The sequence below is a fragment of the Dromiciops gliroides genome, chromosome 1 (assembly GCF_019393635.1).
Source record: "Dromiciops gliroides isolate mDroGli1 chromosome 1, mDroGli1.pri, whole genome shotgun sequence".
Taxonomy (NCBI): Eukaryota; Metazoa; Chordata; class Mammalia; order Microbiotheria; family Microbiotheriidae; genus Dromiciops; species Dromiciops gliroides.
Genome location: NC_057861.1, coordinates 737,570,809 through 737,586,456, shown reverse-complemented (window position 1 = coordinate 737,586,456; position 15,648 = coordinate 737,570,809). Strand labels below are relative to the sequence as shown.

Sequence of the window (15,648 nt, the reverse complement as noted above, 5' to 3'; positions counted from 1 at the left end):
GCATTTCTATAGCTCCTACTATGTGCCAAGCACTGTGCTAAGTGCTTTATAAATGTTGTTCAGTTATTTTGATCATTTTCAGTCACATCTGACTCTTTGTGACCCTGCTTGGGGTTTTCTTGGTAAAGATGCTAGAGTGGTTTACCATTTCCCTCTCCAGCTCATTTTATGGATAAAGAAACTGAGGCAAACAGGATCAAGTGACTTGCCCAGGGTCACACAGCTAGTAAGTTTCTGAGCCCAAATTTTAACTCAGGTGTCCCTGACTCCAAACCCAGTGCTCTAACCACTGCACCACCGAACTGCCTTAAAAATATTATGTCATTCGATTGGGGGGGGTGTGAAGTGATTTACCCAGGATCACCCCAAATACTGGGCCTAAGAGATAAGTGAGCACTTGACATTTCAAATAATGCAGAACTAGAAAAAAAAGATGTATTGATTTTTCTTGTAAGTAGTCCTGTTTCCAATCGGGAGTGAGTTCACTGGGAGGCTTACTAACTCACCCACGTCTGAGCTGGTAGCCTCACTGTCCTTTTCACAGCCTCAGAGACTGGGACCATGCCTCTCTTTCTCCTTCCCACCTCGGCGTGGTGTCATGTGGATGGATGGCAAGCAGCATTTCCTTTGGCTCAGAACATGTGTGTAGCGCAGGCCAAAGTAAGACTTGGGAAAGATAACTCAGCTGTTTCCTCTGTCACTTTCACACAGGTTCAGAGTGGATCATGAGCTGACTTGGGGCTCAGATAAGAGCCACTGGTTCCCCAGCCCTGCCAGATTATTCTGGCAAAGACCTCAGGATGCTGTCAGTCGAAGCCAGCTAAGTTATTGTGCACATCGGGCAGGGAATAAAATTGTGTTGACTTAGTTCATTCTCCATCGCAGGGTGAGAGCTTCAGCCGGGGAGCCCCAAAGCAAACAAGAAACATTCTTCCCTCTCCAGGATAGCAACTGAGTTACCTCTTTGCATCCTCAGTGGCTGCAGTACCAGCTTGCCTAAGGATTCTTTCCAGGAAACATTTTTTTTTTACCCTTTGCTTTCCCAGAACTGCAGTGAGGTGGGTCCTCATTTGAACTCATCTTCCTGAATTCAAATGTGGCCTCAGACACTTACTAGCTGTGTGACTGTGGACAGGTCACTTAATCCCGTTTGCCTCAGTTTCCTCATCTGTAAAATGAGCTGGAGAAGGACATGGCAAACCACTCCAGTATCTCTGCCAAGAAAAACTTCAAAAGTGGGGGTCGTTGAGAGTCAGACACAGCTAAGACAACTGAACAATAACCAAAATGATAGGTCCTCTTCTGATTCTGGGACAGGGAGCCTGATCTGCCTCCCCTGACCCTGCTGAGGGGGCTTGTTTTTTGGACCCTGGATGCTAAAGCTCATTATGGGAAGCATGTGACAAAGGCAACATAGAATAGTGAATAGGCTATTGGACTTATACTCAAGAAGACCCAAGTTCAAATCCCACTTCAGACAATTACCAGCTGTGTGTTGCTGGGCAAATTAGTTAACCTCTCTGTGCTTCCATTTCCTCATATATAAAGTGAGGGAGTTGCCCCTTCCAAACTCTTGGTGGATGTTCCTGTGATCTGTAAAATGAAGGGATTAGATCTGGGTTCTAATCCTTCCTCAGACGTTTACTAGCCACATGACCTTGAACAAACCACTTAATGGCTTGGTGCCTCAGTTTCCCTATCTGTAAATTCCTGTTCTCTCCGTATGATTCATTTCCCAATGTTCTACCCTCATGAGGTGGCATTTGGGACATGAGAAAGATGCATGGAATTTACATGGACCATCATCTTTTGGAAGGTCTCCCTCCCATGAGCTCCAAACGCTAACCACAAGAATGTACATTTTTAGAAATTTTACCATGTGTTAGGGCTTCCTCATTAAGAGCCCTGTTCATGAAAACAAGTGATTTCTGTTGGCATCACAATTATCCCCCTCCCTAGATGTTCAGTAGAACACAGTGTGGGATAAATACATGGGGGTACAAAGCCGAATGTGGGGGGGGCTGTCATCGGCGGGAGGGCAGCGCAGACAAACATATGCATGTGAAAACCAAGCACAAGCCTGCACGAACACACATACTCCCCCACACACGCACTTTTTTCTTTATTTTTCTTTTCTTTTTCTTTCTTTTTTTTTCTTCTTGTTCATGGAAGGACTGACCACATGTTTGCCTCTCTAGGAAGCTACACCCACTCCCTTCCTGTATCCATTCCCACAATGGTGACAATGAGAGAACGCTGCCGATCTCATGGTTGCATCTCCCTCCTTCCATCTGCTCTGGCAGGAACTGTTTCCAAGTAGCTCATGGCTACGTTTGTTTTAAACACCCATCCCAGGGGAAGAAGGGGGAAAAAAACCGTGTGGGAGAAATATACTGCAAGAAAGGTTTCATCAAATGCAGGCTTTTGAGTAGCCATGGAGGGATCAAAGGGAGGTCGCCAGTGGGGGTTTGAAGATGGGAAGCTTGGCCAACCTTGCCATAGCCTTTGCATTTCCCTAGCCTCCTGTGTCCGAAGCAAGCTTACCAGGGGTTCGAATCCCAGCTCTGCTCCTCAATATTTGGGGGACCTTTAAGCAAAACATTTAATCTCTCTGAGTTTTACTTTCTTCATCTATAAAGTGAGAGGAATGGATTTGATGTCCAGTCAAATCATCAGTCAACCAGTGTTTATTAATAATGATCATAGGTAGCTTTAGATGGCTCTTTGAGGTTTACAAAGCGCTATATATGTTACCTCATTTGATCCTTACAACATATATATATATATATATATAATGTATGTATACACACACACATATATATGTATATATATATGTGTATGTGTGTATATATATATATATATATATATATGGAGAGAGAGAGAGAGAGAGAGAGAGAGAGAGAGAGAGAGAGAGAATCTCATTTGATCCTCTCAACAATCCTGGGAGGTAGGTGCTCTTATTCCCATTTTACAGATGAGTAAATCAAGGCTGAGAGAGGTTCAATGTCTTGCCCAAGGTCCCACAACTAGTTAATGCCTAAGGAAGAACTCAGTTCTTACTGATGCCAAGTCTAACATTCTACCCACTATGCCACCTGGCTGCTTTAAATGCCTCCTATGTGTCAGATACTATTCCAGGCACCAGTACAAAGAATAAAGATGATCCCTACTCACAAAGAGCTTGCATTCTGCCGGAAGAGACTGCAAATACATAGAAACCACATGCAGCATAAATTTAAAGTGAACAAATCCAAAGAGGTGTCAAGTGGTTCAAGGCAATGTCGTTTGTTTGTTTTTTAGTGAGGCAATTGGGGTTAAGTGACTTGCCCAGGGTCACACAGCTAGTAAGTATTAAGTGTCTGAGGCCAGATTTGAACCCAGGTACTCCTGACTCCAGGGCCGGTGCTCTATCCACTGCGCCACCTAGCTGCCCCTAGGCAATGTCGTTTGATAAGGATCATACACACTTTTGAGGGCAGGGGAAATTAGGAAAGTCTTCATGCAAAAAATGGTGCTTGGGCTGTGTCTTATAGGAAGAAAGGTTCCCCATTCTTTGGTTTTTCACTGGATAATGGCAAGGAGGAAGGAGGCAAGACACAGCAAAGCAGCAGGAGGGATCAATTTTCACCCCTCCTTCCGTAGATGTAGCACGCCCAATCTGTCAGCATTCATCAAGCACCTACTAGGTGTTGAATACACATACACATATGTACAGTATGCAACACCTAGTAGGTGCCGAGAGTACAAAGACAGGAAGAGTATGGAATAGTGCCTACTCTCAAGGGTCTCTTCCCTGCTATCAGAGGAGAGAATGTTCTGGGGGCTTGTCACAGTGAAAAGATCAGAAAAACAGAGTCTTTCTTCATGGGGCCCAAACATGGCTGGCCCCCAAGGTCTGAAGTTCATTTTGACACGGCGATGTTCGATTGTCTCATTCGGAGTCACTGGCTGGGGGGCAGGGGGCGGTATGCAGAGGGGCCCCAGCTGTTCTCCAGGGTGGCTGACATGTTTTTCTCTGCTCTTGAAGGCCCAGCGCAGGGGACTGCAGCTGTGGGTAGGGAGGCCCAGGTCATCTGGTGGTTAAAGCCGCCATTCCTTTGCTACTTTCCCCTCAATAACGATTTCCCCAATGGCTACTTTGGGCCCTTTCAGAATTCACAGGCGTGTTGTTATGGCAACACCCCCCTGCTGTCAGAGTGGCCCTGAGATGTCAGTAGGAGCTTCTGAACAGGCAAAGTCCTGCTCATTAGGCAGAAAGAGAAGCGAGGTTCCCTGCCTACAGGCCGATGCTTAAACATGCTGAATGATACTTTAAAGACTGGATTATGTGGGATGGGTGGATGTGTTTAAGGAAGCTGGGTGGGACGAAGGACTCCAGGAACTTCCTGCTTCCTGAGAGATGCTTCTTTAGTCTAAAGATAATCTTTCTTTCTAACCCATCTCATCCCCCGCCCCCAACTTTTTTCTAATTTTCTGGCCCAGACCTGATTTCATCAGTATAACATCTCCCAGTGAGGAAACTCCCTTTCCCAATGCAGGTCAGCATCTTCCCACAACTTTCTACTCTTAGGAAGCTGTCTGGGAGTCTGAGAGGTTGAGTGACCTGCCTATCATCACACAACTACTGTATGTCAGAGGCAGAATTTGGACCCAGTTTGTTCTACCATGATGTCTCTATTCTCCCAGAGGATTTTTTTTTCCTTTGTCTTCTTTTTTGACTGGACTTGTTATTTCATGTTATAAGGAACCCCCAAAGAAGTTACATGCTTTACCAAGAAAGATCTGAATGGGCCCTACAATTTATTGACTTCCCCCCCTCCCCACCCCACCCTCAGCCCAGTATCATGAGATCCCAGATTTATGACCGAAGGGATCATGTAGGTCATGAGCATACAGACACCCTCATTTTACACATAAGGAAACTGAGGCCTGGAGAAATATTGACTTGCCCAAGGTCACACAGCTGGTGGCAGTAACTGCAGTATGAACCCACATCCTTTAACTACAAATGCATTGCTCTTTCCACTGGGGAGAGGAGAAGACAGTGAGACCTTAAGTGACTTGCCCCAGGGTCACACAATATATGTATTGAGACATGACTTTAAATGCAGGTTTTCCTGACTCTGAGGCTACCATCCCAAGCTGCCTCTCTTTAAGCTTTGACAGACTGGAATGCAAATGCTCATTAAAAAACAAAAACAAAAACAAAAAACAAATGTCCAAGACGACCTTACCCAAGAGATAAGTTGACTTTGTGACATTTGCTTCTGGGGAAAGTGTTGTCAGTTTTAGGTTGGAGTTTGAAGCGTCTGTGTTTGGACATAAAGAAAAACAGTGGCTCACCGGCTCCTCTCCAAAATTCCTAGAACAGTGAAGTTGGCAGTGTTAACAGTGGGGGGAGGGGTTGGAAGGAAACCTAAATATTTTAGAGAGCAGCGTGTCTCAGGCTTTTGTGTCGATTTGTCAATATACACCAACACATGCAAGTTTCCTTCCTCCCAGTGAACTGAGCACATTCATAGAATTCCAGTGAAGGAAGCTTTCCCATGCAGTTCCCAGAGATGTTCTGCAGAGGGAGGCAGAGGAATTGCTGACTACCCCCTCCGTGTTTTTCCGTGGTTCAGGAGTTTGTTTTCCTTAGTTTCTTGCATTCCTGCCAAGCACCTTTTCCTAATGCAGAATCTAAAAATTCTGGGAATAATTGGATTGAAATTGTTTGAGGGTCATGGGAAAGTGAAGGGAGGGGACCCAAAAATGTCAGGGAAAGAGATTGGTCCAGGGAGTAAAAAGGCAGTGAGTGAATTGCAGAATTGCAGAATTTTAGAGTTGGAAGGAAGCTTATCAACGTTTTAGTCAAACCCATACTTGAATCCCCAAAGCAAAATAGCCAACTAAACATTTAATCAATGTCCTAGCAGCTATTACCAATTTATCTACCTATCTACCTATATCTAATTTTGATCATTCATATTTGAAAGCATCTATCAAACCATTGCTCTCTCTAGCAATTATTTATCAACTATCCATCTATCAGTTTATCCATGACCATCTATCAGTGCATATCTATCATCTCTCTTACTAGCTATCTCTCCATCTCTCCATCCTTCTGTCTCTCTGGCTGGCTGTCTATCCAGCCTTTGCTTAAAGACCTCCATCTACTCTTGGAGTTTTTATAACTAGTCCATTATATTTTGTTGTTGTTATGTTTTGTTTTTTACAGGGCTCTACTTGTGCTTATGGAATTCTTCTGTGAGGGTTTTCCTTGGGATTCTTTTAATTTAGTATTAGTATTTCTTCATTGTACTAAGAACTTTATTCCATTTACTCATATCTCTAGACTTTTCTGCATTGGCATATTGCCAGGGCCATGCCTTGTCCCCTTCTGTACTCTTGGCCAGGATAGGTAAATTCTGAGCTTTTCTCAGAATTTTTTTGGATGTCGCTGCCCTGCCACAAGTCTAGATGGGGTGGCTAGGTTCCAGTCTCCCTCCCTGCTTTCTTAAAAATCCTTGGGGGGACAGCTAGGTGGCACAGTGGATAGAGCACCGGCCCTGGTGTCAGGAGGACCTGAGTTCAAATCCGGCCTCAAACACTTGACACTTACTAGCTGTGTGACCCTGGGCAAGTCACTTAACCCCAATTTCCTCGCCAAAAAAAAATACTTGCCCTGGGAGAGGGACCTGGATCCAGACTGGGATGGGAGCCCATCCTCTGCCTCAATCTCTGATTTCTGCAGCTGTCTCCTGAAGGCATGACTCCACTGGTCTTGGCCCTTCTCAAGCTCCTTGACCAGTAAACTACTACAGATCCATGATTTTGTCTTTATACTCTGCTATGGCCTCAACCATCCCCCCAGTCAAAGATTGTGTTGACATGTACCTGCAACAAGAATGCTTGTAACAAAACAAAACAAGACAAACAAAAAAACAACAAGAATGCTTGTAGCTGTCCAGCTGACATGGCCCTGGTGGGCTAAAGGGGCCCATTATTCATTCTCTCCTCTCTCTCTCTCTCTCTCTCTCTCTCTCTCTCTCTCTCTCTCTCTCTCTCTCTCTCTCTCCCTCCCTCCCTCCCCCTCCTTCCTTCTTTCCCTTCTTCCTCTCCCCCTCTCTCTTCCTCCCTGCCTTTGTCTCTTTCTCCAATTTTATTGAATCTTTGTTTCATCTGGTACACCTTTTCATATTTTCTTGGGTATTTCTCAAGGAAGCTTTGCTTACATGGAAACCTTTCCATTCATTGACAACTTTGACCAACCCACTTTGGGAACCCACTATCTCCCAAAGTACGTTGAGACAGCTCTTGTTACTGGAAGATTTTCCTGACACTGGGCCTAAGCATTTCTGCAGTTTCCATCCATTGTTCCTTGCTCCATCCTCTGGGGCCAAGAAGACTAAGCCCAATCCCTTTTTACATGACAGCCTTTGAAGTACTTGCAGGTATCACATGCAAACTGCTCACTCACCAGCCAACTCTTCTTTGGGCTCAATATCCCTACCTCTCAACCAGTTCTCAAATGGCCCTTCGCCACCCTGGCCTCTCTCCTCTGGATGTAATTCAGTTTATTGTGGTCCTTCCTAAAACATGTGTTTAGTAATAAATGGTTGAAAAACTATTCTGGTAAAAAGACTTATTAATGCTACACATCTGGAGTTCTAAGGTTTTAAGAAAGCTGCTGAAAAGTGAGAGAGGCACCTGGTAGAGAGTCTACATAGCTGGACTGGTAGTCAAGAAGGTTTGGGCTTCAGGATTCCTCTGATGAATATTCCCTGTGTGACTGTGTCCTTCCAGGCCCCAGACACAGCCATATGATTCCAAACAGTTGGGAGTTTTGCATAGTGGATAGAATCTGGAAGACCTGGGTTCCCATCATACCTCTGACTCCTGGAAGCTTTGTGACAATGGGCAAGGCACTGATGCTATCTGGGGATCAGTTTGCTCATGTGTAAAATAATGGGGTTGAACCTCGAAGGTCCCTTCCAACTCTATGATACTCTGATTCCCCCCACCCCCCACCCCCAGGAATTCCCTACACAGGTGAATGAAATCATGGTTTGAGACCAAAATGATAAAAAGTAAAACCACGGAACTGTGCAAAGAAAAAGTTGGCTATCCATAAACTGGAAAAGCTTTGAGTGGTGGTGTCTGAGAAGTTGTTAAGTTCTTATTTGGGGGGAGAACTTGCTTCATTGTTGGTGGGGAGTAAAGCTGGAACATAAGCTTATTCCCCAGTGACTTGGTTTTTTGAAACTGAGGAACAAAGGTTTAGAAATAGTGACACTATTGGTTTTGCTCTCATTATACTGCTTTATGCTCTCAGTCATATGCCACTGAACCCTATCAGTATCAGAGGCCAGAAGCTGGACAGCGACTTCTGCACTGTTTAAAGCAGTAGACTCTAAGGGGCAGGAATAATAACAACAACAACAACAATAATAATAATACCTAACATTTATGCAGTATTGACTGCCAAACACTGTGCTAAGTACTTTAAAATTATTATCTCACTTTATCCTCACAACAACCCTGGGAGGTAGGTGCTATTGTTATCCCAATTTTACAGGCGAGGAAACAGAGGCAGTTAGGAGTTAAGGCACTTACGCAGGGTCACACAGGCAGTGTCTGAGGTCAGATTAGAAGTCATGTCTTTCCCATTCCAAGGAATGCATTGTATCCACTGCACCACCTAGCTGGGTATTCAACAATACTCCCATTAGAAAATTAAATGAAAGAGCTAAAGCCACCTTGTTTAGAAGGCCTGGGTTTGAGTCTTACCTCTTATACCCATTTGCTATATGACTCTGAGCAAGTTGTGGAATATCTCAGTACCCTAAGGCAAGATGCTGAAACTAGCCAGTTATAACATGAGAATAAGCCACCAGTGAAAGCACAGATTTGGATTAAATAATTGGGGGATAAAAAGAGCATTGAGTTTAAAGTCGGACGCTTTGCAGCTAGTCCTGGCTATGATCCCACTATCTCTTGACCTTGGCCACATTATTTACATCTCCCTGAACCTCTTTTGCTCCATCTGTCAAATTAAGGTGCTAATATTTGTCCTCTTCCTTCATTAATTGGTAGTGAGAATTGGTCAGTCTGAACCCATTTGTTAAGCACCTAATGTGTGCCAGGCAGGCAGCTAGGTGGCACAGTGGATAGAGTGCAAGCCTTGCAGTCAGGAGGACCTGAATTCAAATCTGGATTCAGAATCTTACTATGTGACCTTGGGCAAGTCACCTAACCATGTTTGCCTCCGTTTTCTCATTGGTAAAATGAGCTAGAGAAGGAAATGGCAAACCACTTCAGTATCTTTCCCAAGAAAACCCCAAATGGGGTCACAGAGAGTCGGAGTGCCTGAAACAACTCAAAAACAACAGACTGTGCTAAACCCTGGGAATATAAAAAGAGCCAAAAGACCATCACTGTTCCCAAGTGCTCACAATCTATTAGTGGTCATCTTAACATACTACATTTAGGGTTGCCAGGGGCCTTAGAGGTCATTGTCACATCCATTGATTTTATAGATGAAGAGAGTGAAGCACGCAAAGATTTGCCCAAAGTCACATAGATAGTAAAGGATGAAGCAGAGATTATAATCTATATCCTTCTCCTCTGAATATAGTTCTCTCTCAACATTGTCATGCTGCAGGGAGTAGCTAGGTGGCATAGTGGATAGAGCACCGGCCCTGGATTCAGGAAGACCTGAGTTCAAATTTGACCTCAGACATTTGTCACACTTACTAGCTGTGTGACCCTGGACAAGTCACTTAACCCCCATTGCCCCACCCCTCCAAAAAATACATTGTCATGATGCTGACCTATGTCACTGTCAAGCGCTTTGCATAAAAGTGAGCCGCCATCATTGTTGTCATCATCATTTATTCATTTTATAGAAGTTTGACATTTACTAGCTGTGTGACCCTGGGCAAGTCACTTAACCTCTGTCTGCCTTAGTCTCCTTTTTGTCTTTTGTTTTTTAAAAACAATAGCACCTATATCATAGGGTCATTGTGAAGATCAAATGAGATAATTATGTAAAGCACTCAGCAAAGCTTGAAGATTAGATAGATGATAGATAATATATACATATATAATGGTACGTATATATACTATATACATAGTACATATATGTTCTGTTATTGTTATTATTATTACTGACAATCCAGTTTAGCTCCTAGCATGTTAAATGTTGAAAAAATAGGTACCAATCAATTCAATTTACAATTATTAAATGCAAGGATGGGCATGTTCATTAGAAGAAAAGTCTTTCTACATACATAGCTAAAGATAAGTGCCTTCGAAGCATATATTCCCCTTTTGTGTTCCCTAGCTTAGCATAAAATAAAACTCAAAGCTTCTATTTAATACACTTTTATAAAAGGAGGCAGAATGATGGGGCATGGGGGATGTCTATGGCATAAAGGGAGGGGATCACTTGAAGTAGAACTCTTGGCAGCCAATTGAAAATCCTGTTTTCTATACCTTTTCTCTTTTGTTTTTGTTTGTTTAGAGGGTGTAACAAAATAAAGTCCAAGGGCTCTCCCAGACGTTTCCGTGAAGTGCCTTCTTCTGGGGAGAGAGGAGAGAAGGGGAGCAGGTGAGGGCAGTGAAGCTCAGGTGGGGAGTTTCGATTGCTGGGATGGGCTTATTGAATTCCTTTTGTTTGTTTGTTGCAATGTAATGTGGCTGAACCTCCTGAACAGCTCCATGCTACATGTGATGTTGGTTTTCTGCTCTGAGCAAAAACTGTAACCCCTCCAGCTTTGGAACAACTGAGGTCTATCTGATATTCTCCCCTATACTGCTTACTTCAATGAATGCATTTTTGCTGACCCTTTTTTGGGGTGGGGGGAAGGCATGAATTGGGGGGAGGAGGTGTTTGCATCCTATTTCTTCCCAAGTTTCAGGTATTTGCATGTCTTAGAAGTTTTCTTTTATCAAAATGATGCATGCATAAAGTTTTACCCTAGGAAAAAATCTCAAATAAATCTCTCTGAATGAAGTTAGCTACTAATTGGAGGGGAGAGGGGCATGAAATAGGGTCAGGAGGGGAGAGTTTGGCCAAATTATGATACATCATCTATTTTCCAAAGAAGGGAATGAAAGTTGAGGATAAGCAGATGTGCTGGCTAAAGTAGTTATAATCAATCAACAAGCATCCATTAGGAATCAGGCATTGTGCTACGCACTGGAGGTATGATGGGGAAAAAAACCCCAGCCTATACCCTCAAGGAACTTACATTCTATCTTCCTAGCAACCTCAAGATTCATTTGAAAAATCCTTGTCCTGGAATGCTACAATAATCTCCACCATGATGACCCCAATGACATAATTAAGACATTGAAAAGAAAGATTTTTCACAAATGACCTTAGACAAACTCCACTTCTTATTAACAAGCTATTTAGTCCATTAGGTTATATTGTGATAGGGTGAAGGTCAGACTTGAAGAATTTCTGTTCTCATTTTACATAGGTCACAGCAGAATTAATCTATAAATCAGAGCAAAAATACAATTATTTCTTTACTTATTTAGTAAAAACAGATATGCCTCTCTGATTTTCCCAAGCAGTCAGAAGGTATTCTGTGGAAATTAAGATTAATGAGTAAATAAAGGATCTAATTTCTTTTAAATGTTAGGCAATGGTTTTCTCATAAGACAATGCACAGCAAAAATCATTACAGTGCAAAATGGAATTATCTCTCCTAAAAACTGTCTTTTATTTTTTTAAGGATTCATTCACTAATCCCATTTCAGAATTCCAAAGGTAAATCCCAAATGTAATTCCTTGAATAACACAATTCAGAGCTGGAGAGGGCCTCTCTGGCCATGTATTCCAACTGTTCCCCAAAGACCCTCTAAGCATCCCTCATGAATATTTTCCTCCAGATTTTGCTTGAATACCTCTAGGAAGGGGGAAGCCCACCACCTCCCAAACAGTCCCATTCCACTTTGGGATGTTGCTCTAAGGACTAGAGCCTTTGTCTCCTTAAACTTCCACCCATCGCTCCACATTTGGCCCTTGAGGACCAAAGAGAACAATTCCTCTTCCAAGAAGTAGCCAATATATGCATGTGTTTAATGTGGAAACAGTCTTTCTGCATGGCTAAAAAGCCTAGTTCTTCATCAGACTCTCCTAAAAAATAGAGTGCATTTCAGACTCAGACTTCTTAGAAAGCCAAACAGAATCTACACAGGTGAGAAGGCTAAATGTCCTTCAGAGATCTGGTCTTGAGTTTCGTTATTGGTAGATTAGGATCCAGTCAGTGGATCACCTGGAAGGTCCCTTTCAGCTCTAAGCTCTATGTCTTGTGTTAGGATTTGTAACCAAAGGGGACCTAACAAGCCATCTCATCCAACTCTGTCATCTTGCAGATGAGTAAAGTGAAACCCAGAGAGCTCATTAAGTTACTAAGCAGAACAGTTAGAATTCAAGGCCAGATCTCCTGCCTTCAGACCCAATCTTCTTTCCAATATGTCTTCACATCTGCCTCTTCTTTTTATCACACTGGCTCAATTTCATGCAGGTACCTGTTAAGTGACTGTGTTGGGTGTTAGAGCTACAAAGACAAGGTCAAAAGCAAACCCTGCCCTAGCAGAAAACTGCCAATGGAGAATACAACATGTACAGGGCTAAGTGAATTCTAAGTCATTTCAGGAATGACTGAGCACTAGCATTGAGGAAGATCGAGGTCAACTTTCCATAAAAGAGGGCATTTCATGCATAGGACCCAGCCTATACAAATGTGGATGGTGAAATGCTGGGTGTAGGGCACAACAGGGATTTATACCTAAGTCTTCTTGACTCCAGATCCAGCACTATAGCCCCTAGATAGAACTGGATCCACTGAAGCAGCTAAGCATCTAGTTTGTAACTTTCAATCTTAGCGATTTCCTTAGTGAGAGGTCTCCAGTACCTAGTTAGCATATAATACTGTTTAAGAGTCCTTTTCTCTTTTTTTTAGATAGGACATTTTTTGGTTTAGATGGGATCCGGTTGACTTGAAGGCATTCCTGGTAAGGACACTCCCTCCACCAATGCAGATGGGCACCTGCCCTGCAAATTATAGTCTTAGAGATTTGCCTGGGACACTGAAAAGATAAGTGATTTGCTTATGGTCACACAATCAGTAGGTGTCAGTCAGGACTTAAAGCTAGGTCTTCTTGACTGTGAGGCTGCCTTTCTCTCCATTACACCATTCTGTTTCTCAGATGGTCCTTAAATAGAATTAAAGCATGGTTTGTGTTCAACCATCTTGGGCAACACTTATGGGTTTGACAGATGATAAGTAACTTATGAATGAAAGACTCTGAATAAATTATGTTTATCTTCCTTGTCCTTCCGCCCAATTTGTAGTAAATAAGTTGAAACATCCCGTACTTTGCTGTTATCATTCAATGGAGTTTTCCATAGCTAATTCTAAAACAGCTGGCAAAACCCAGTGGAGATTCCCCAAAGCAAAATCTTTTATCCTCTCGATGTGTTCAGTCCAGATGCTCACCATATTTGCAGCTAAACACAAATAAAGGAACAGCTCCTCCATCTCATTGCCTCAGCTGCTATCACCTCCTCCACCCTCTAACAGCTGGAAGCTTTGGGAAGTACAGAGAACACCCAACCCTTGTTGCCAAGTATAATATAAAACTCACAGCAGTTGAACAACCGTAGGCTTGTCAAGAAGGTACTTTATGAAGTGGCCTTTGGACTGTTATCTTGTGGAAAGTGTAGCTGTGGCTTTGATCTTTCCAAGTTGTCTGCTGGAATTTCCTAATGTGGAGCAGGAGGAGGTTATATGCTCTTGGGAGCTCTTAGGGCAGAAGAGAGGTTCAGCATTTGTTGGTATTTGGGCGGTAGAACAATAAGGGCAGGTAATTTGTGTCTCCCAGGATAGCTCTTGCCATTGGACTCTGACCTCCTTCTCCCTTTGGCAATGGACGGAATATCCCACCCAACCAAAAAATGGAAAGATCTGAATCTAGTTTTCTCCCAGGTTCAAGTGCACAGCTCTCTTCTTTCCCTCACCTCATTTGTCTTAAACCTGAGCCACTTCTTTACAAGCTAGAGAAGGGTCATAGGAGAAGGAGCCCAGCTCTTAACTCAAGTATGGATCTGTGTGTTATTTTTACATAAGTAGAAAAAGGGGTATGCACGTGGTAGTTTTGTAAAAACAACTTATTTTCAACACCCTCTCTAATGAAGGGAACTCTTCAGTGAATCATCTTACTTCATGAATCATGGTCCTTTTGATCTGTCTTCTATGAAAACCTCCATTTAGAGTTTAAGGTGTTTAAAGAATAAGTCTCAACCTCATACTTTTTTTTTTTTAAGCTGAAACACATGACTGAAGGAATATCAGACACATACCTCTTATGGCCGATTTCTTCGTTCATATTGAAAAAAGCATTTGTTCATGGGGATCATAGATTTAGCTTGAGAAGGGACTTCAGAGGCAACGTAGTCACGCACCCTCACTTTACAAATGAGGAAACAGAGGTCCTAAGAGTTAACTAGCTTGACTGAAGGCAACAAGTACTAAGTGACAGAGACGATATCTCAGCTCTGCTCCTCTCACTTTTCTGGTATTGCTCATTCCACTATATACAACACCTTCCCAGCTAATTGCCCACTGTATGCAGTCTACTGAGCAGTTACAGGTAGAGAGAAAAATAAGACATGAGCGTTGCCTTCAAAGAACTTTCATCTGGTCAGGGAGTGTTTACTGTGTGTGAATATAGATGCACACACGTGGGCATAGATCATTCGCATTTCTTCAGCTGTGTGATCTTGCTGGGGGTGGGGTCCTCCCTCCCTCTGTGAAGTCCACAACCATTTCTTCTCATCACGTGTAATTCTTGTTGTCCTTCTACAAATCTCCCAGCCAGCATGGTGAGAGACTGCCTGTAGGTCTTCAACATTATGTGGGTATGAATGTGGCTGTGGTACCTCACCCTCACTATGTAGCCAGTCTACTTTCTTTTTGAACCATACATCTCCATAGTTATCCCTTATATTCCCTTCTGTGATAGTCCATGATCTGGTGACACTGCCCTCTTTGCTGTTCCTTGCACAACCCTCCTCCCAAATCCAGGTCTTTTCACTGGCTATCCCTCATGCTTAGAATTCCCTCCTCCATCTCTACCTCCTGAATAACCTTGTCTCCTTCAAGTCTCAGCTAAAAATCCTACCTTCTCCAAAAGGACTTTCCCAATGCCTGTAAGGCTAGTGCCTTCTCTCTGTGATTATCTCCTGTTTACACAACACACACACACACACACACACACACACACACACACACACACACACACACACCTTGTTTGCACATAGTTGTTTGCATGGTGTCATCCGCAGTAGACCGTGAGAGAACAAGGACAATTCTTTGATTTTCTTTGTCTCCCCAGCACTTCACACAATGCCTGGCGCATAGTAAGCACTTAATTAATGCTTGATTTGTTGTTATTGAACAAAACACTCTTTGTACACTTGGTGACATGCTTCAGTCCATTTGTACTCACTATGTGTCTTCCCGATGCCCTTCAGTTTTCCCACAAGTTTGATTCTTTGGAGATAATGTTCCCAGATTCATAGCCATGTGGTATCACCAGAAAAATATCAGTATTTTTTTAAAAATCAAACAAACAGGTTTTTCTTTC

At 43.0% G+C, this 15,648-nt stretch overlaps 1 protein-coding gene across 2 annotated transcripts in view; it reads left to right on the top strand.

Annotated features, from left to right (window-relative positions):
* PTPRG (protein tyrosine phosphatase receptor type G) overlaps positions 1-15,648 on the top strand; it is an 848,612-nt gene that overhangs the window by 745,188 nt on the left and 87,776 nt on the right. The window contains exon 14 of one of the 2 annotated variants that reach the window (XM_044004263.1): positions 10,508-10,594. The exons of the other annotated variant lie outside the window; for it this stretch is intronic. Within the exon in view, the coding sequence (XP_043860198.1) occupies positions 10,508-10,594 (87 nt within the window). The remainder of the gene's footprint in view (positions 1-10,507; positions 10,595-15,648) is intronic. 2 annotated transcript variants of the gene reach the window in all.